The 21,691-nt window shown below is 35.9% G+C and overlaps 1 protein-coding gene across 2 annotated transcripts; it reads left to right on the top strand.

Annotated features, from left to right (window-relative positions):
* Window positions 1-15,139: 15,139 nt before the first annotated feature.
* On the top strand, window positions 15,140-19,174 carry LOC134529750 (uncharacterized). Of its 2 annotated transcripts, XM_063364158.1 has the most exons (3): window positions 15,140-16,309; window positions 18,745-18,821; window positions 18,924-19,174. In XM_063364158.1, the coding sequence occupies exons 1-3, from the start codon at window positions 16,112-16,114 to the stop codon at window positions 19,093-19,095; spliced, it is 447 nt and encodes a 148-aa protein (XP_063220228.1). In that variant the 5' UTR covers window positions 15,140-16,111; the 3' UTR covers window positions 19,096-19,174. The 2 variants fall into 2 exon arrangements, with proteins under 2 accessions (XP_063220228.1, XP_063220220.1); XM_063364150.1 differs by having other exon boundaries at window positions 18,745-19,174.
* Window positions 19,175-21,691: the final 2,517 nt, after the last annotated feature.

Raw genomic sequence — 21,691 nt, 5'->3', positions numbered from 1 at the left:
TTCTCATGGTATTAAAATAATACTGATTTTGAGCGGACGAGACCCTGGGTTTGATAAAGGTATCTTTGTTTCATTCTTGTCTAAAACAAAATTTAGTACCGTACTAAAAATTATTCTTTTTTTCTACCAGCAGTATATTCAATAATTTGATACAAAAACTTCTTAAATAGCACAAATATTCACCTAGAAATCCAAATTTTCAAGGGGGTGTTCCTTCATAAAAAAAAATTGAACCCCCCCCCCCCCCCCCCGCAAAATTAATTCCAGGGGTGCGCCTCTGCTGGCAACTAATATGAATTCCGATTTGGGATCTGACCCTGTATCGAAAGAACATAGGTGTAAGTTTTGCAGCAAAGAGTTTATCTTGAGAATGAATAAAAGACAACACGAGAAGAATGACTGTGTTAAAAATCCTCTACGCAATATGATAAGTTGTGTTCGATGTAGCAAGTCGTTTACGCAGAGAGAGAGAGAACTTAAAAAGACATGACAGAACTTGTAACGCCAAGCCTGCGTACAAGCTAGAGGACAACTATGAATCTACTAGACTAAGGAAGAGTGATCTGCATTACGACAATAATTTTCCTGGCTCTTCCGATCTCGACAAAGAACCTAAATTTTAAGGAGGTTGATGATTTATGGAAGAATGAAGACAATTGAAGAATCCTTAACGTGAAAAGTGATAATATATTCCAGCCGAATTCAAGTAGATCTTTCCTACTTTGTAAAAATGATGGACTCCTAAAAATGAAGCATGAAGACGATGAACATACTTCGACATCATCAACATCGAATTCTTACGGTAATCTGGGTGAAGACGATGCCTTCTATGGTGATTGTTACAGTGACTCTGAGGCTGTCGACAAAAACATAGACTGTGATGAAGCACCTAACGCTGGCAAGATCGAAGTGTGGCGGTGTCCTGAGACCGAAACGATGGAAACGTTGTGATATATTAAATAAATCTGATCAGGCTTGTGATGTTCACTGTCTCAAAAATTAAAGTTACCCTGAGTTTGGTGGTAAAACGGAAGACACCAGAGATCACAATATTTATTATAAACGTGCAAGGAAGATGGTGGTAAAAGAGAATTATTAAACATCATGGAAATATTCAAACATATTGGTTGACCGGCTAAGACTTCCTATGGCTCGTTTTGTGCAGGAAAATATTCGTGCATAAAAGAAATATCCTTCATACCCAATGAACTGAGGAAAGCTGGCTACATACAATAATGACTTGTTTTACTTGCATTTGTATAATGTGTGACGTCACCATCACAGTCGTTACTGCATATCTGTGCAGTTTGTGATTACTTCATTTATTTATTTTATCTTTGTCGTATTTCTCTCAGCAATTAATTTTTTTTTTGATCGTTGTTGCTGTGTTATAAGCGAAGTACCTCTATGGAAAATAGAGACTAGAATGGCTTAAAAAAAGAAGGAAAGGTTTTTGGAAGGCCATGTATATTTAATTTGTTTTTGTGAATAATGCTTGATCAATATAGGACGATTGGATGGATTTTAAGTAAGTGTACAGATATGATTTGTTTTTAATTAGAATGAGAGTTAAATTTATATACTATAATGTAATAGCATACGCATTCTTGACGCAAATGAATTGAAGTTATTAATATTTTTTTTATCAATAATAATCACAATATAAATCGTCTCACACCCAGAGGTTGAGTAAGTAGTTTCAAAATTTTCTCCCTGAGCTAGAAAAAAAAACTGGACATTGAAAAATAAAAATATTATTTATTACTATTACTCAAACATACCATGTTACAAACCTAAGGACTCTTGAGTAAGCCATGTCCAACGTAAATCCAGGACATTAACAAGTTAAAGGTTGTACCGTCTGGCTTATTAATGGATTTGCCTTTGATGTGGTTGTTAATGATGATAAATGGTAATATTTAATGAAATAAGGCGTCACAAATGTAAAGAAATAAAATAAATAATTTAAATTATAAAATTTTTAATGTATTTATTTCTTGTATTCTGATTTCTAACTAAGACTTAGTTCTCGTTACTTGTGCTGCCTTTTTGCCTTTTTGTTGATGGAGCTTCCAAATGTGCTTCCTATTTTGATGGTGCTTCCAAAATGTGCTGCCTTTATGATGGTGCATCCAAAATGTGCTGCATTTTTGATGGTGCTTCCAAATGTGCTGTCTTTTTGTTGATGGTGCTTCCGAAATGTGCTTCCTATTTGTTGATGGTGCTTCGTAATGTGCTTCATTTTTTTGATGGTGCTTCCAAAATGTGCTTCTTTTTTTGATGTTGCTTCCAAATGTGCTGCCTTTTTGTTGATGGTGCTTCCAGCTGTGCTGCCTTTTTTGATGGTGCTTCCAAATGTACTGCCTTTTCGTTGATGGTGCTTCCAAATGTGCTTTCTTTTTGTTAATGCTTTTGCCTTTTTGTTTGGATTCTTGGTCCTCTTGTAAGCGTAAAAAACATGATCCGTTGGTTTAATTGAATATAATTAGCTGACGATGAGGAAGGTCGTGAGGTTCGGAAATAACTGGTCTATACGTCTGACATTGATTATAACCGGGTCTCTCGGTCCGAAGACGCTTGGTCTATATGTATGTATGGCTTTGTACATGAACGGTTTAGAGGTTATTCAGATTATTGAAAAACTAGACTTTCATGTTAGGCTTATCGGCATGTATTTAATTCGTCGAACATTGTCGTACATTGACTTGTGTTTTATTTTTTAAGAGAGAATGATTTATAAATCCGCAAAAGGTATTGGAAAAACAGAATATTAAATTTATTTTATATTTAGTTACACTTGTCACTGTTCAAGTATCGAATCGAGGGCAGGAATCCAGCGATTCAATATGTAAATTAATGAGTGATTTTTTTGATGAATTTTGGATTTTTTCCCGAATTTCTAGCTAAATAATTACACGAGTAAAGATGGCACCCAAATTTCAAGATGGTGGGGGCACCTGGGTAATAAATGATAACTGCACTGTAGCGGTTTAGAATAAAATTATCCTGATGGAAATGTACTCTATAAGACGAGTACACAGACAAGATGGTGTACTCCAGCAGGTGGTAGCTCCTGGTAGCATGAACTGAACATAAAATGTTGGATCCATGATGGTCGACAAGGACAAAGTCAAATTTCAAGGTCAAGGTCAAATTTCAAGGTCAAGGTCAAAGTTCAAGGTCAATGTCAAATTTCAAGGTCAATGTCAATGTTCAAGGACAAAGTTCAAGATCAAGGTCAAAGTTCAAGGTCAAGGTGAAAGTTCAATGCCAACATTTGAGGACAAAGGTATGGTGAACAGAAAATTATACTAACATGGTATCAGCACACTAGCTGATGTAAACAAGATTGTGATCTCCAGCGGATGAAGACTAGATGGCGGACATCATGACATACTAGTTGATATATACCTTGTTATTGGTGGTGGGGGTAGTCTGTCTGCCAGCGGCTTCCTTGGAGGAAAGATCAGATGTTAGTTAATTTTTTTGCTCTTACCGGTTTCAAACCAAGGACGAGAATCGATCTAATCAATCAGTTTATTTATTGCCAATATATTTAATGAATTTTGAAATTTTTACGGATTTTCTAACATAAAAATTACGGATTTTCAAGTTGGCGTACTTGACATCATACTAGGTGACGATATATACTTTGACATAAGTGGTGGGGGTCAGCTGCCTGCAGCCACTGTGGGGGAAGGATTGGACGCCATTTTTTTTGCCCTCCCCGGTTTCGAACCGAGGACTCCGATCTCCGTGGTGTAATTTTTTGTTTTTTAAATAGTTTTTATTAATATTTTATTAATAATTTTTTATAAATTTTAAATTATTTTGTATTTAAATCGGATAATAAATAAAGATTTCAAAGATGGCGGGTGTAACGGAAATTGCAATGGTGACATCATAATCCAAGATGACAGAGGCTTATCGGAGGCTGTCGACATGGATGCTTAAGCTTCTATATGGACATTTCTAGCCGCCGGGATTTTTAAGGACTAAAAACGGGAAACTTACCCTCTAAACGGGAATTTTTCCGTCGAAAAGAGAAATTTTTAATTTATCAAAATTTTTGAGATTTTTTGGCGGAATTTGTTTTCCAAAAATTGGAAATTTTGGCGATTTTGAGGAGTTTTGAGGAATTTTGGAAATTTTTGACATATTTTAAAGGTCAAATTTCAAGGTAATAGGTCAAGGTCACACTCATCCAAGATGGCCGTCGTGACGTCACATCCAGGATGTCCGCTGTGACGTCACATCCAAGATGGCCGCCGTAACATTACCATCCACAGAATCCACACCCAGAAGCCAGGCCCAGTAGCCCCATTTACATACTACACACGATAAAACTTGTAAAGTCAAGCTCGCGCAGGAGATAAAGTACATAGATGGAGACGTTATGCTTGGGGACAGAATATCTTACAATGAAATTGGTATTCCTAGTCTTAAAAGCGATTGTGTTAAAATATCTCCAGGTCTTGAGAATGGAAAAAGCTTAAATGGTGTTGAAGATATAAGTAAGGTAGAAGATAATGAAAGTGACATCTCCAGAAAAAATGTGACAAGTCGTCTGATAGTAGTCATCTACAGACTTTGGAATATTTTTTTGGTCAGTTAGCAAGTAAGCTTGATGGCAATGATGGTACTCCAATGCCAAATAATTCGAAATCATGGGATAAGCAAGATGAAGATGTCAGTGTGTTTCATAAAGATGTGGACAGCACCGATGATGATGATGTAAATTATCATAATAATTATTATCAAAATTTTCAGAATATGTTCAGCAAACACTCGAAGAAGATTGTGGCATCAAGTGAAATTGAATATATATCGTGGAATGACCAAAACGTGTTGGCGAACAGGTTGCGACTTTTGCTTGTTTCGCAAGATGACGAAATATTATAAGTTATCAAAGAAAAGTGGACTATTCTTGATGAACTTAGAATTTCAGGGTATATAGAATAAGTTATTAATGTGTATTGACTGACGAATTTTTATACTTTTGTATTTTTGATATAAATGTAATATTAAACATTTACCTATATTAAATATGTGTCGTTATTCAGACCCTAATAAAGTTCATGTGTTTGCTTATCTAAAGAATTGAGTTGAGTATAAATATTTTAATATATATATGTATCTGTGTGTGTGTGTGTGGATGATGGAATGCTTCCATTTTATTGTATTTAGATGTTGGAAAATGAGTGTCGAAGCTGGAAACAGTATGTAGATTTGAGTGTCGATTACAGAAAATGAATGTTGAAGTGAGTGTCGATAACTGAAAATTAAATGTCGAATTGAGTGTCGATAATAGAAAATAAGTGCCGAATTTAGTGTCGATTATGGAAATACGTGACGAATTGAGTTTTGATGATGGAAAATGAGTGTCGAATTGAGTGGCAATGATGGAAAATAAGTGTCGAATTGAGTTGCGATGATGGAAAATGAGTGTCGAATTGAGTGGCGATGATGCAAAATGAGTGTCGAATTGAGTGTCGATGATTGAAAATGAGTGTCGATTATGGGAAATTAGTGTCGAATTCAGTGTTGATGGAAAATGAGTGTCGAATTTAGTGACGATGATGGAAAATGAGTGATGAATTTAGTGTCAATAATGGAAAACGAGTGGCGAATTAAGTGTCGATGATGGTTAATTTACATTAGATTGTATGTTAATGCTGAAACATGAGTGTGAAATAAAGTGTCAATGATAGAAAATGAGTGCCGAATTGAGTGTCGATGATGGTTAATTTGCATTTGATTGAATGTTAATGATGGAAAATGAGTGTTGACTCAAGTTTCTATGATGTAATATGAGTGTCAGTGATGGTAAATGAGTGTAGAATTAAATTGCATCCAGCACTGTGAATGTGTAGCTAGGTTCCGAAAGTTCAAAGAATTCCTGGTCCTAAATAAATGTAAACTTTGCTTACAAGTTCACTGTCAGGCTTATTTAACTAGCCGACGGTATGCTGTTAAATGTCCAAATGTAAATAAATAGTAGGTTGTTAAATGACTTATTTTAGTTTTGTGTGCTGAGTGTAGCCGAGTAGACTGATGGAAGTAAGTGAGGAGCTTAATGTAGAATGGACTTGTGTTTGTGGATAGGTTGGTGGCCTACTGTATGTGCTTAAATCAAATTCTAGTGGTCTGATAATATTTTAGGTTATTAATGAAGATATTTATCGATGGTTGCTATGACAAGCATAAAAATGTGAAGTTAATTTATAGAGCATGTCTCTTGTTTCGGACACTTTTGTCGAAAGGCTTAACAATGATCGACTCTGAAGGCTTAGGATTTTGAAGATGCGTAGTACTGAGCATGTCTTGGCTGTAACTCTATCAACACTGAAGGTCTCCTGAACTGTAGATGAAAGGAACAAAAAATAATTGTCTTAGGATCTAGCCTGGTATCGGATAAAATGTATTAGTCATGGGTTGTAGACATTTGGAGTCATTTGGAGGTTATGTGTAGCTGTACATAATTAAATTTAGATTTGAGTAGTTAAAAATATGTTTGGATTTTGAAAGTTCCATTGTTCAGAGACTCTTGGTCCTCTAGTAAGTCTAAATGATCCGTGTTTGTACGATGTACGATTAGTTGTCTGAATATATAATTTAAACTTGTTTTCCTTGAAATTCCTAATTTTTTTATGTAATAACAATTTATGATGTATTGACTTGCGTATTATACAAGCGGAATCTGTTATTTAAGCGAGTCTTAGACAGCGGGTCCCTCAGTTCACCTATTGTAATGGTACAGTGCAGAACTCAATGGTAGCAACGAGGACATTGGTAGATACAAATCCCAATGGTGGCGGGGTCAATGGCTGCAGAGATCTTGACGGAGGGTCTCGCGTCTTCACCGGGGTCTTTGACGACGGGGGCGATGATGACGAAGCATATCCTGATGACAACGATATCCAGAGATTCCGATGGTAACGAGGCTACCATCTCCAGAGATCCCGATGATGGCTGTATCTACTGTCTCTTCACTCCAAGAGACTTCAATGTGTGCATTAATGACAGCAAAGGTGTCTCCGATACCAGCATCTAAACCGCATTTGGTAAATAAAACATTTGGTGAGCAATTCCCAACTTCTGCATCAGTCGTGTATACTTCAGATTCTTTGACATCCAGTACAGATGATCTGTCAATGTCAACTGGGAAATCTCCAGCTCATGCGAGATACGTGACTTCGTCGCCTACAACTGCAGTGTACATTGAAAGTAATATATTTTCCGAGCCATCGGTGACTCAAGGTCTAACTACGAGACATCTGTGTACGTACTGTGACAAAAGTTTTAAATACCGTCAACATGCAAGAAGACATGAAAATCATGTCTGTAGAAGAAACGCTAACCTTGTGACATTTCCGTGTGACACGTGTGGGGTACATTTCACAAACAAAAGTAATTTGATTAGGCATTGTAAAAGCAAAGTTCATTTGCAAGTTGTACAGCGGGGAAGCGATGGTAATTGTGATGAATATCTGTATCAGTGCCGCTACTGTGGTAAACGATTTGAACGACAACGAAGTACACGCATCCATTAAAAGCATGGCTGCAGAATAAATCTTGACCGTGTAAAATTTCTGTGTGAGAAGTGTGGTGTACAGGTTACACGAAAATTTTACTTGAAAAACCATTATAATTTTTGAAAAGGTAGGTTTCTAGCTCAACATCTCTGGTCCTCTATGGTGTTACACTCCTGAACTGATGTATCGTGATCTGTATGAATTGGTTGTATTTTGTCACTCTTAAAAATAACTGTAATAATTTATTTTAATAAAAATTAATGTCGCATGGACTGAGAAATGTATACCATATATATATATATACTATATATATATATATATATATATATATTGTACAGTGTCAGATTTTATCGTGTATAAATGTACAATTATAAATAAAGTATAGAAATAAAGATTTTTTTTTATTCGTCTTAAGGCTGTTCCATGGGAAAAAATATTTTTTAAATTTTAAATTGGAAATTGTTTTTCTTATTAAAAGTATAATAAAAAACATAATAAATGCATGAATTTTTTTGAAAATTTTTTTTTATCAAGTTATTATTGTTTTTTTCACTTATTACTAATTTGAAGTAATTACGATAGTTATTTGTATTTCATGTATAAAAAAATTTTTGTGTGTTTAGAAACCTACTACCTTTGAATATATAACTTTCATTCAGTCGTAGTGAATCACCTTATCACAAAAAAAATGTATATATACTTTTCAGCAAAAAAAAAAAAGTAAGTTTTACACATGAGCACCAAAAATTAATTAATTCACGTTAGCATTTCATTTTAACATATCTAAAGCCCATTTTTTTTCTTCTATAAATAAAATTTTGGATGTCAACCGTAAGTTCAACGGTTCTTCTGTAGTATTCGAATTAGTAATCCAAGCAGCCTGCCTCGCGCGAGAGCTGGTTCGCGGCATTTGCGGCGAGCCGCGCGTCTGTCCACGGGCCCAGCGCGTGGCGCGCCTGGCGGCGACACCGGCAACTACATGCACCACGCAGGCGATTGCCGCGCAAATCTCAGTTGAGCGATTTGTTCAGTTTCGTCGGAGTGAGTAAGTGGATGTTTCAGGAAATTACATTTGTGTAGGGATTTAATTTGAATATGGGTCACAATGTAAAATTTCCAAGTAAAGTTTACAAAAGAAACAAACGAGGCAAAATGGCACGGGCTTATTGGAGAGCGAAAAAAGAAAAATGTGATGATGTATCCAAGAATCTGGCTGCAGACACTTCATCGCCTTCAACGTAAGTATTATTAACTGTGTTTACAAAATTTATCATTCTGTAATTTTATATAACTATCATTAAAGTGTGTGTATAACATGGACGGAACCATGATTTATTTTTGTTTAGGAAGGGAGGGGGGGATAATAAGTAATCTAGTTAGCAAATTTGAAATTAACTAGGCCTATCACAGCAAAACCTGTTGTAATGATAGGATATCAAATTGTAGTCTCCACATTCAACATTCAATGCTGTAAAACAATGTTAATTAGTAAGAAATGTGGACTATCTTCCTATTTTGATTTCCTTCGGTCATTTAGGCAGGTTTAAAATTTAAATAATTTTATTAAATCTTAAAAGAATTCTTCCAAAATATTATAAAATTCGCTCGCCTGCTCAGCACTAATAAAATAAAAAAGATAATATTTACCTTGAAGCATGGCCCAGCTATTTCAGTTAGTATTAATAAGGACATAAATGTCAATTTTGTAAGACGTGTCCCACAGTACCCTCAACAACATTGGTTTGAGCTATGTATTCATGCACAATATTTTCAAATGTAAAGATATGAAAAATTAACATAACTGCCACGATAAAAAGAAACATTAATTTTAGTTTGACTCTATTTTTCATGTTAGCTCTAATTATTACAAATACTATTAAAACTTCATACTAGTTATAGTATTAATTATATAATATAATAATAATATAATACCAACATGATTTAACAAGGGGAATCTACGACGTTCGAATCACGGATTTTATTCAATCTTTGTACACTTTTAGTACTCCATTAGGCCAACATAATGTGCAAGTAGTAAGGATCACTACTTGGACGTTTTCGCTATACTTGAAGAGAAGTTTTACGCGTAGAATATTTACCAATGCGTTGTGAGGTTAAAATAAGTAGAAGATGGCGGTGGTCTAGTGGTAAGCATTCTTGCCCATACCCCCACAAATTAATAATAGATTACCACCCAGGCAGACCACCGTGAACGGGCTGAAAACCGCCAACCATGGACACCACCCACAGTGCCAGTGCGCGTAGAAAAATTGACACCAACCATAGTGCCATTAGTGCTCGAGTTGAATTTTCATGTAATATTGTAAATAGTTCATAGTTGTTACCAAATTAGCCAAATATTGTAAATTCTCATTCTAATCTTATTCATATAATTACTTGTTAAGTGTAATTTAAAATTAAGTTTATATGATGTAAGTGTAAATATATTATAACTAAATATAGTGCTGAAAAAATACATTGGGCAAACAAGCTCCCAGGACACTGCAAGAAGGTTTTTTTTTTTAATTTTCCTTCAAATAAACTGTATTTTCTGTTTCTGTCCATGTAATAAATAATGTAACAAATGTAAATTTTGGCAAAAGAGCACAGAGTGCCGGCATGTCAACAAATATTGTACAAAACACTGTTAAGGGTTCTTTATGTAAATAAAAACTCTTTAATACGAATACGTTTCATGATTGCGTGGTTTCTGGTTCGAATCCTACCAAGGTTTATTGTAATTTTTTTTTCAACTTTGGTTGTATTCTTTCATATATATTATAATTCAAAGGTAATTCAATTGCAAAACAAGTGTATTTGCGTTAACTTTTATTAAACTTCTAAATTATTTGTATATTCACTAATTATTATTACAACAAATAAAATATTTATAGTTATCGACAAGTTAACAACTAAACATAAAACTTATGCTGAAAATGTATGCCTGTCGTAATTTGCGACATTCCTGCGATCGGGTTAGGCACCTGGAACTGCTATTTACCTGGACGGTTCGACCTGCAGAAAAAGATTATAAAGACAAGAAGAGGTAAATACCAAGCAAAAATCGATAATAAATAATGGCCTAAATAACTTTATTCAATAATACAATGAGTTACAATTCGTCAGAATATAAGAGAAATATATTAATTAATCGTCGGATGTGCATTTGACAGTACAAGTCCATGATGATATTTGCCATAGACACAGGAAACATAAATTAAAACAGCATCTGCTACATTAAATGAATGCGATTTTTCCTATACACATGGAAACTTCATTGTTTCTATCGAATAACAAACCTCGTTGAGTTTAGTCGTTTACTTAACGATGATTATAAATATAGATACTATTTGTTGTAATAATACAAATTAGTGAACAGACAAATAATTTGGAAGTTTAGTAAAAGTAAATGCAAATACACTTTTTTTTTCATTTAACTACCTTGAAATTGCAATTTATTTTAATGAATATAACCAGTGTTAAAAAAAAATTAACAACAGAAAAATCCTCAGTAGGATTCGATCCAGAGATCTAGAACTAACGCTTATGAATTTTGAGCGCTGACCACTTAAAAAAAAAAAAAAAGAAGATGAATGGCACACTGGCAAGTTTTATAGTCACCAGTGAGCCAAACATCTCCCCCTCATTAATGTAGTAATTATTTTCTAACCCCCTGTCGTTGTATGTTTGTAGTTGGATTTGTAGGTGTATGGGTAAGTGCCAAAGGACATCATCATTTACATCCATGTCTTATTCGGGATTCGAACCGGCATCCCCGCACCGAAATCTGGTGCGTTGCCAACTAGACCATCACCATCTCATACTTACTGTTACCATGCATTGCTAGGTATATATTTTACGAGTTAAACTTCTTTTGCAAGTTTATCGAAAACGCCCAAATACTTGCAACTTCCATACTACTTGCACATTATGCTGTCCTTATTGAGTACTAAAAGTGTACAAAGTTTGAATAAAATCCGTGATCCGAACGTGGTAGCCTCTCCTTGCCAGTTTTCTTTTATAAACGTACGTTGATTGTAATATCTGTTTCCATAATAATTCATTATAAAAAACAAGACTCTCAAATCATTTTGGCGAAACGTGTTTGGCAAAAATATCAGCTGTGTGGAAGTTAAAATCTATATAAAATGGTATTTCTGGTGTTTGCGTAGTTTCATTGCTTTAATAGCTACATAAATTTGAGGTGTATTTGTAATTTTTACGCTTTGGTTTTGAAAATTGTTGAGGAAAGTGTTGTCATACGTCTTTCAGTATATTAAAAAATTAAAATTGCATCTGTGCAAAATATTTTTTTATGGTGATGGATAACAGCCTGCAGACTTGTGAGGCGCATCTGTCCAGCGAGGCCACCCGTGCATGTTCACTGTTGCTTTTCGTGGGTAAAATGACAGTGTGAAAATATACGAATTAAAAAAAATAATAATTTATGTGGATAAAATTATGGATTTGGTATGCAACTCCTGTTCGAATTTTCATTTCAGTTACTTTATAGTAAAATGTATTTGTCACTTGAAAATCGGAAATCCATTTATTAGGATTAAATATAATTTTCCCAGATTTTCAAGTCCCGTAAAATTACAACAATCAAGGTTCTCAAAAATAAATTTTTTGCAAACACGAATATTTATTTCCCAACTGACAAGGTAGTTTATTATTGTTAACGCTATACTACCAAATTTATTAAAAATTGTTTTATTTCTTAGTTCTATTTAATATGCCACTTAGTACCTACCAAGGAACCTGCAAGATTTAATTTATGTCATCGTATCACCCCGAATCTGTAATGCTATTTAAAGTCCAATTTCTAAGGCTTCGTAACGTCTCCGCTCTTATTACATGCGGATTATTGCGTAACAGCTAATTTTAAGCGAATCAGAATACCTTCAAAGACAGTAAGAGGCCTGTTTGCAGGTCGGAGGTTCTTAGTTCAAGTCCTAGATAATGCATTGTGTTCAATTTATTTTTGTCGCAAAAAATATTTGCATATTATTAGTCTGACAATTTAAGTATGATAGTATTTACAAACGTATCACTACCAATGCACATTATGTCAACATTAAATAAAACCATAAAATGATCAATAGCTGGTGCATTCGTAACGAGAGGTATGAGTGAGGTAAATACTTTTTAATGATAATTTTACTCTAGCTAATAATGCGAGGGATTTGTTAGAATAACGAGTAAGCTAAAATTGTGTTCGTCATTTTTTAAACTTATTAGTTTAAGGAATTGCCTTTTGTGAAACCTGTACTTTCTATATTTTTCAATTTGCTTTCTATCCTCTACAAACAAACAGTATTTCAGTTATATCATTATGGTTAAAAAAAAAATACACAAGTATTACTAAATTTTTGCTAGCCTATAATTATGGTATGGTTATTTGTAAAATGTATAAATAATCATCACATGAATACCTAAGACGCCGAAGTTGGAAATACTGTACCCCAAATGGAGTATCGGACTCTCAGCTTTTTCACTGCAGAGTGTTTGAGCCTATACTAAACTATCGGAAGGTGTCTTAGTGGACCTACCCTTAGCTATAAAACAATTGATTTACCATCAACCAAAACCATCCAGTAAATATATGTATATTGGACTGTACACACTTTTTATTTTTACAGGTAATGCGGGAAACAAGGCGTTTCATTTGAACCATTGCATTCAAGTAACGATGTTAGCAAAGGAATCAGTGACACAAGAGATGATGGGTGCAATGATTTGGAGTATTTATCTGACGAGTCTGTAGGTGACTTACCTAATTTGATCGTTGAAAAGGACGATTCACACATTCCTATCACCAAACAGCTGTGTAGTAATAGATGTGTCGATATTGCTCATGTAATGAAACAAATGGAATTACTTAACTCCCACAAAAATGAATGTACCATGGGAAAATTTAATTTCCGCAGCGAAACCCGTTCTGGTTTTTTTTTGTACATGGAAATTTGTATGTGTATCCTGCGACCAAGTTCAACACATAACTTCTCATCATGAAGACCAAGCTGAAGACATAAATGATGCTGCTGTTTGGGGAGCTGTGTCTGTTGGAATTGGCTACAGTCAACTCGAAGAGATATTTTCAGTTATGAACACACCCGTTATGTCAAATGAGAAATTTCGGAAACTCGAAACTGTAATTGAACAGGTGAGATTTTTGTGTGACAAATGTTATAAATTATAATTATGTTTCTTTAAGCCTAGTGTATTGCTCACATATTTTTTCACATTGTGTTTCCTGAAAGAAATAACACTGGTTAGCATTCCATTGTATTATTTTGATGGTCAAAGATCACCAAACTACTCAATGTAATAGCCTTAATAGAGATAATGAAACACAAATTAAAACGAATATTATGAACATCAAGCATAATTTTTGATCATATGAGCTTAACCTAATTCAATGAAGATATCAAAAGAAAGCAATTTTTTTCGTAAATTCTGAAATAACTTTCACATTGAGATTAATGACTTTCAGGCTTGGGAAGAATATCTGACAGTAAAAGTGAAGGCAGCAGGTGTCCAAGAAAAAAAAATTGCTGAAGAAAATGGACATTACCCAGATGGTACCCCATACATAACCGTTGTCGGTGATGGTGGATGGGGTAAGCGAACATACGAACATGGCTACAATTCATCTACAGGAGTAGTAAGTTTCTGTTATATTAGACAAGTTGGAATAATAATTTACTTTGTAATTGTTGATGTAGATAGATGTTTGTTGTTTATTTTACAGGTGACCTTAAACAACAATAATTCATTATGTTCGCAACTTATTTTTCAGGCTGTCATCATTGGTCAAGAAACTGGAAAAATATTATTTCTTGGTATTAAAAATAAATACTGCAGTATTTGCTCTGTAGCCAAATCTAAAAAGTCTTCAATCCCAGAGCACGTGTGTTACAAGAACCACTCTGGTCCCTCAACGGCAATGGAAAAAGACTTGATATGTGAAGGTTTCAACCAAAGTATAGCGATGCATGGCATTATATATAAAAACTATATTGGGGATGCAGTATTAGCGAGTATTCAACAAAGGTGTGACTATGGCCAAGCGTCGTTTTTAACGCCACGCTAATTGAACTTTTTAATTAGCAGTTTTTTCGTTTATGCAAAACCTAAATAAGATTGCCTACATGAAAAGTTTATTCAATTAGTGGGGTTTTTCTTTCGGTCGCCATTCGATTTATATGTATAATGTAGTTTCCTTGAGTAGGATATACCTAGGTTTTTTTTTGCTTTGTGGCATAATTAATTTTGTATGTCTTTCTATGATGTGTGATATCCACTTTATCAGTTTTTATGCCATGCAGGTGGCATGGATTTATCACCTAATTTCCTGTCTGGTTTCTTAGCATCTTTCGCATTTGACCAATCATACTGCAGTTCTCTATCTAAGGCGCTTCCGTGATCACTGTAATATTGTACTCGTACTTTTAACAAAATGCAATACTTGTCAAATTTTCAGCGTCTGTGAGATTGAAAGTAATTAATGTGGCATTATGTTATGTAAATACTAAATTACCACATATAATTATGTAATATTTGGTGTAATACACAACAAAAAATTATTGAAAATAATTTTGAATTTTATTTGACTTTAATTGTAAATATGTCTCACGACTGTGGTATTGCAACGGGCAGCATGGGCGCCCGTGCACACGGCCTTCCCTCCCTCTCACTCCCTCCATCCCCCTTTGCCCCTAACCCCTTCCCTCCCCTTGCTTTCCCCTCTTGTCGTTTCTTCGGTGGTAGCTGACGACACTAGCGCCATCTGAGCTTAGTTTATTTAAGGCCTTGCGCCCCCTAACTCTTCCTGTTTCGACGCTGGGACACCGACCGATCTACACGCCCTTTAAGGTACGGTTGACTTCAAATTGAGTGATTGCGGAAGGGACGCGGTGGCCGCTCCCGAAATGTAACGTAAATGTTATAATTCTCCTTTCTTGTTATTTCGAAATTATTGTTTTGGCCGCCACCTTGTAAATTCCGATTAGTATTTTCTGTGGGTTTTCCTCCCGTTGTCAACCGTGCCTCGTAAGATGTTTTCGTTATTTTTCTTTGTTCATTTGGTGGTGTATCCCAGCGTTGGCAGCCAAGGTGATCAGGTTTAGTTTGTTTGTGTATTTACGTTCCCTGTTCGTCATAAGTATTTAAAGGGCAAAGTTAAATTTTATATATGATATACTGCATGTAAACTTTTGTTCAAGTTGACATCGCGTCGTGTAATAAGGGTCTTCTCCCCCGTGTGTCTAATGGGACCGTGTATAAATCATGTATCAATAATTAATGTGTTATAAATTGAACATGTGTAATTATCTTCTGCAATTGTTGATCGCCTTGATTTTATAACAGTCGTTCGGGAAACGTCTCGTTTGATGGTAATTTCACTGTTGATTATTTGTTTGTTGTTAGTGCAAGGCAATCAGTTTACCACTCTGAGAAAACCCCTCCCAGAAGGGGCCTAAAGTGTTATAGAAATTATTCACTACCACGCGGGTGCAACTCTGCGCTACTCTGCTGTCTCAGAGTTTCTGTGTTTTCTGTTTGTCTGTTTCATGACCATGGCTATTGCCGGTGGAGTGTCGTGGATTTACCAACTGCATCGTGAGGACCTGGTGCTCCACTTAGAGGAAAATGGGCTTACTGTTGCCCCAGGGGAAACCGTGGTTTCCATGCGGTCCCGTCTCGTGCAGTTCGTGCGAGAGTCGAGTGCCTCCCCCCCGGGAGACCCGCCGCGGCAGTCTCCTCCGGACGTGAGTCAACCCAATTCCTCATTCAATCAGAAGTTATTTTTCTCCACTCTTAAATCGCTTCCTTTACTGGGGGAGAGCAAGCCTGAGGGCGTGTTAGATTTTATTATTGACTCCGATAGATTAAATAAGTTACAGTTGGTTTCCCAGGAGGCTTTCATGAAGGCGCTCTTAAGTAAATGCTCAGGCATTTTTGTGACTAGTATTACGCAAGCTATTTTGCAAGGCTTGGAATTTTCGGCTTTCAAAAAAACCATCATGCGCACAGTGTGCCCGCCTAGAATTTTGGATGCCTGTAAAAGGGACCTAGTATATAGGTTCCAAAGGCCGGGGGAATCAATTGCTCAGTTCGTCACTTCTGTGACGAATTATTCTGATGCCCTGGAGCTGAACATGCCCGAGCCGGAGTTCGTGCAATTGCTTCTAGGTAATTTTTCGCCTCGTGTTTTGGAGCATTGTGCTATGCTAACTCCGCCTACTACCCTTGTGGGTTTGCGAGCTTGGGGGGATGAAGTGGAGAATCGTCTTAGTGCGATATAGAAATACCAGGCCGAATTCCCTCAGCCTAAACCCAGGGCTTCTAGAATTGCTGAGAGTGGGGAGGAGGTAAGTGTTCACGGCGGGGCCGTTAGACATTCAGCGTTGTGCGTGAACGGCATGCTTGATCGTTCCCCCATCATACACGACGCGAGTGTAAGCGAGTCCGTTGCCGGGGCTTGCGCGCCGCGCCGGGAGACCCGCGGTCGCTGGCCATCGGTAGCCCGCTCGCCTAGGATAACCCAGCCCGTGAAGGTCGAGTCCGTAACCTTGAATGCGCCGGATCAAGGCGCGGCTATTGGCGGACAGCTGAACAGCCCGCACGCGGCCTTGAACTTGCCGAGGCGGCAGGCTTTCCCTTTCACCGAACAAACATCGGGTCGTTGCGCGAACTGTTGCGCCTTTGGGCATCGGTCCGCGCACTGCACGAGTCCGTCCCTTGAATTAAGGGAGCGGAGATGTTTTCGGTGCCAGCACATGGGTCATTACCGTGCCGACTGCCCGGGAAACGAGCAGTGACGGGTCGCAAGAAAGGGCGACTCCGTCGATTGCGTCGTAAATCCTTTCGACCGCAGTATCTACATTATGTTCCCCTTAAGATTCAGGATTATTTTTTGTCTGCCCTCGTCGACACGGGAGCCACTCGCTCCGTGATCAGCGAAAAGCTGTTTAATTCTTTGAGTGATAAATTTCCCTGTTTATTGCGACGTGTGATGGATGACGTCACGACGGAGTTGTGCGTCGCTAATGGAGAAGCTATGAAAGCTTCCAAGTCTGTCGTCTTACATTTTAAAATTAAGGGATTTTCTTGGGACTGGGTCTTTAGTGTTGTGCCTGGCCTTGTGCCTAATCTTATTTTAGGCCTGGATTTTTTGAGCCATTCTCGTTGCGTGTTGAATGTTAACAGGCATGAATTACATTTCGCCTTTGCACCTGACGTTAAAATTTTTTTAAAACATGAAACGCATGCCCCTATCGTCTTGACTTGTCGCGAGCACGATTCGTCATGCGAGCGAGACAGAGCCATTAGTGATTTAGTTAGCTCATTTCCGGACGTGTTTACCCATAAATTGGGAAATTGTGACATCCTGCCCTACCGATTTTTTGTTAAAGATGAGATCCCAGTTTCCAGTCGCTATCATAAAGTGTCGCCGCCCAAGTTGCAAGCGATGCGGGATATCATTCATAGGCTATTGGAGGAAGGAGTTATTACGCCTTCTCAATCCCCGTATAGTATCCCCACCTTCCTTGTGCAGAAGAAGAACGGCACTGACTGGCGCCTAGTGCATAATTTCAAACCGTTGAATGATAAGATTGTTGACGATGTCTGGCCTCTTCCAACCGTGGAGAGTGCCTTGCAGCACCTGGGAAAAGCCAGAATTTTTTCTACGATAGATTTAAACCATAGTTTTCATCAAATTTCCTTGGATCCTCAATGTCGTAAATACACCGCTTTCTCCACTCCGTTTGGTCACTTTCAATTCAATAGGATTCCTATGGGTGTCAGTTTTGGGAGCCAGGCTACACAAAAACCTGGGTGCCACACTACAAACAATCTCGGGGTCTTGTGGGAATAATTTTTTTGATGTGCATTTTACAATTATCATTATAATGCTACAAGTTTGTTTTGTCCAGGTTCCTTCAGTGTACTGAATTATTTAAACAAGCATAATGTACCACAGGAACAATATATACGGTACAAGATCATTCCGTCTGGATCAAAGAATTAACTTTGATATATTACACTGAATTTACTCAGTAAACTTTTATTTATTTCTTATTATTTCAACTTTAATGTTTAACAATTAAGTATTAAGAAAGTTGGACACACTAAAATATGTAGTGCACATTTTACTCTAGTCACCATTTTAGGAATTTATGCCTCTTTTATTTTTTTATAGCGCACTTCGTTGCAACTAAAAAAATGCTGGGAAAATATGAAGATGAAAAAGAGGAAGGAGCTGGCTGCAGAATCCCGGTATAGAATGGGAACAGGGGGTGGACATTTCATCCTCAGCAAGCCTGCACATGATGGAGCAGTGCCTCACTTAACTGAAAATCTTGGTTTTCTCTGGGACAGAGATGCTGTTGCAGTGGAAGAGGCAGCTGCTGTCCCAGAGGAGACTGCTGTGGAAGCTGTGCCTCATGATCCAGCTCCTGCTACTTCAACTGCACCAGTCCCTCAGACTTCTGCCCAAGGCAACTATTTGAATATTGTATTGTGTCTGTTCTCACACTTCATTCAAAAGTAGCAAAATGTCCAGTGTACTGACTGAAAACATTTGAGAAATTAGGAAATGGTGGTTTGAGTACTAATGATGCTTGATTGTCCTGCAGAACACAATTTTTCATTCCTAAAAGTAAATGGTCAGGATAAATACATTAAAATGCCACATATTTTTTAATTGTTTTATTTATTTATTTAATATTTGTTGCGTGCCTACCTACAGCTTATGGCCTTGGGTGGTAGGCACAATACAAACAACACAGATACATGCAGACAGAACAAAACAATACAAAATACAAGACAACAAAACAAAAACAATACACCCAACATTTAACAATTAGTAAATAATTTCTTAACAAATTTATAATGTAGGAAAAAATACTAACTTGAAACAATATAATTATTAACCACAAAAAAAATTAAGATATGTATATTTGTATTTTTTTAAATATAATCTAATACAGAAAAGAACCTTGCATATTAATTGTAATTTTTAGTGATTCTGAATAATAGATCATTTGTTTTACTTAACGTACAGATTAAAGATTGCTTACGACTATTGAAAGTAGGTATTCCAATTCCAGTATTGTGAAGAAAATAATTACAATTAATTGTATTTTTGTTACAATTGTGTACAAATAATGCATCTAATATTTCTCTTCTTAATAATAAGGAACCAATAAGGAATTCAGAAATGTCTTTAAATCATGATGCTAATTAAAAGTGATATATGTAATTGTTTTTAGTCCACATTTATTTTTATTTAACTAGACAAAGAAAAACATTTACTTGACTTAAGAACCAACATATTTTAATTTAGATTAGATTTTAGATTTCTTGCAGATTCCAGCATTCACTGGGAATAAAGATAACTCAACTTTGCAATGATACATCCAAATGATTTTACAATCCAATGGAAAATAATGGTTTACAGGTTACAAAATCATATCATCATGCTCCCTGATGAACAACACATTGCTAAGGGTGTTATGGGTGTGGTAGTTGACACCCATGACAGTTAGGTGTGTGATGTAAGATGGTGTCATATTGATGTATTTTGTAACAGTGACTGCAACATCATATAATAAATATATAACAAAGGGTAGATGGCAAAATAGTTTGTGTTGATTTTGTAAAAGCAACTTATTTTAAGTGATACCAAACAGAATATTGTACAAGTAATGGGAAAAAGAGGGATAGTACTAAATGTATAGTGTATCTATTATTATTATTTATGTAAAATTTGGTTTTTGTAGCTGCAAATATTTTGTGCCTCTTCCCTTCTCGTACCTGCCTGCTATGCTTGTATTTATCAAAATTAGGAATGACACCATCAATCTGAAGTCTGGTTACAAAATTACTCTCTTTATAATGCGTGTTTCAATCATATTTGATTAATACTACACCCAATTCACAGACCCAAAATTTATATGCATCAGTTGAATTTTATCTCATTTGTGCACTTAGAAATTATAGGCTGATGTTGCGTAATTTTAAATAATTAACATTTATGTGATAGAATCTTCAAACCCAAACCAATGTCAAATTTGTTAAACATTAATCTCACAGCAGATGATTATATTTTGTTTCTCATCCTCACTAAACATATTTGCATTCTTTGTATATTTCAGAAGACCCAGCTTCAGACAGTTCTTGTGAGGATGTTGCTCCTTATCTTCAGCCTCGATGCTCTACTACAGCTGCTAATTCACACAAAACCTTTATTTTGTATTTGAGTGTATAATTTTCAAGAGTCAATTGCATGCCAAATAACGTAGGTATATTATTATTAAGTAATATATTACATACAAAGCAGACAATTGTATTGTTGCTTTAAGAATTTCATGTTTGTATTAACAATGGTAATTAAAACCCAGCAACTTATTCGTAGCAGACGTAGTTTTTTTAAATATATTATTTTTCATCACACACTCATGAGTCATCAACTTACCTACCCAGTGGCCATAACGATGTTTCACTTTACGTAAAGTTGGTGAATGGAGCATTGTTAAATACATGCAACAATGTTAACACCATTAAGAGAAAATTGAGACGAATAAGTCAATCTTCACTTGGAAAACATAATTAACTTTTCCATCCATTTGTACATTTATGTATTTTGTTTTCGTTAAATGTATCTACTGATATTTTAATGTTATCAAATTTCAAAGTGAAATCTCTTTCCTAGTTATTGTACAATATTTGAATTTAACTCACACTATTGATACTATAATTTATAGAGTATATTGCTACGGGTCACTACATAGTCACTTAATTCTCATTGCTGCACAGTAATATTTTTTTGTAAGTTATGTTGACTTAAACTACACATTGATACCACAAATAATATCTTAAAATGGCAAATGTACCTTTAAATATATCAGTGTCATTAACTTAGGTTAACCAGATGTACCATACAAAGCCTAAAGCAATAACAAGTTTTGCATACACACAAATAATAAAAGGAATGTGGTACTGCCTGCTTGGTTTATCACCTAGTTAACTCATGGCTCGTACCCTCTTGTGCAGTAAAAACTACTGAGTTTTAAGGACACTTTTACTTCATCTTCACCACTATAAAGAGATAGAAAGTTTGTAATATCACAAAACCTTCAACAGAA

Source organism: Bacillus rossius, chromosome 1, assembly GCF_032445375.1.
Source record: "Bacillus rossius redtenbacheri isolate Brsri chromosome 1, Brsri_v3, whole genome shotgun sequence".
NCBI lineage: Eukaryota > Metazoa > Arthropoda > Insecta > Phasmatodea > Bacillidae > Bacillus > Bacillus rossius.
The sequence above is the reverse complement of the archived record's forward strand: the minus strand, read 5'-3'. Positions and strand labels throughout refer to the sequence as shown.

Coding starts and splice junctions, on each gene's coding strand:
- LOC134529750 (XM_063364150.1), top strand. CDS start 16,112: ATGACCATGGCTATTGCCGGTGGAGTGTCGTGGATTTACCAACTGCAT. Junction 16,310..18,744: donor CGCGGCAGTCTCCTCCGGAC/GTGAGTCAACCC, acceptor ATTTTTTTATAG/CGCACTTCGTTGCAACTAAA.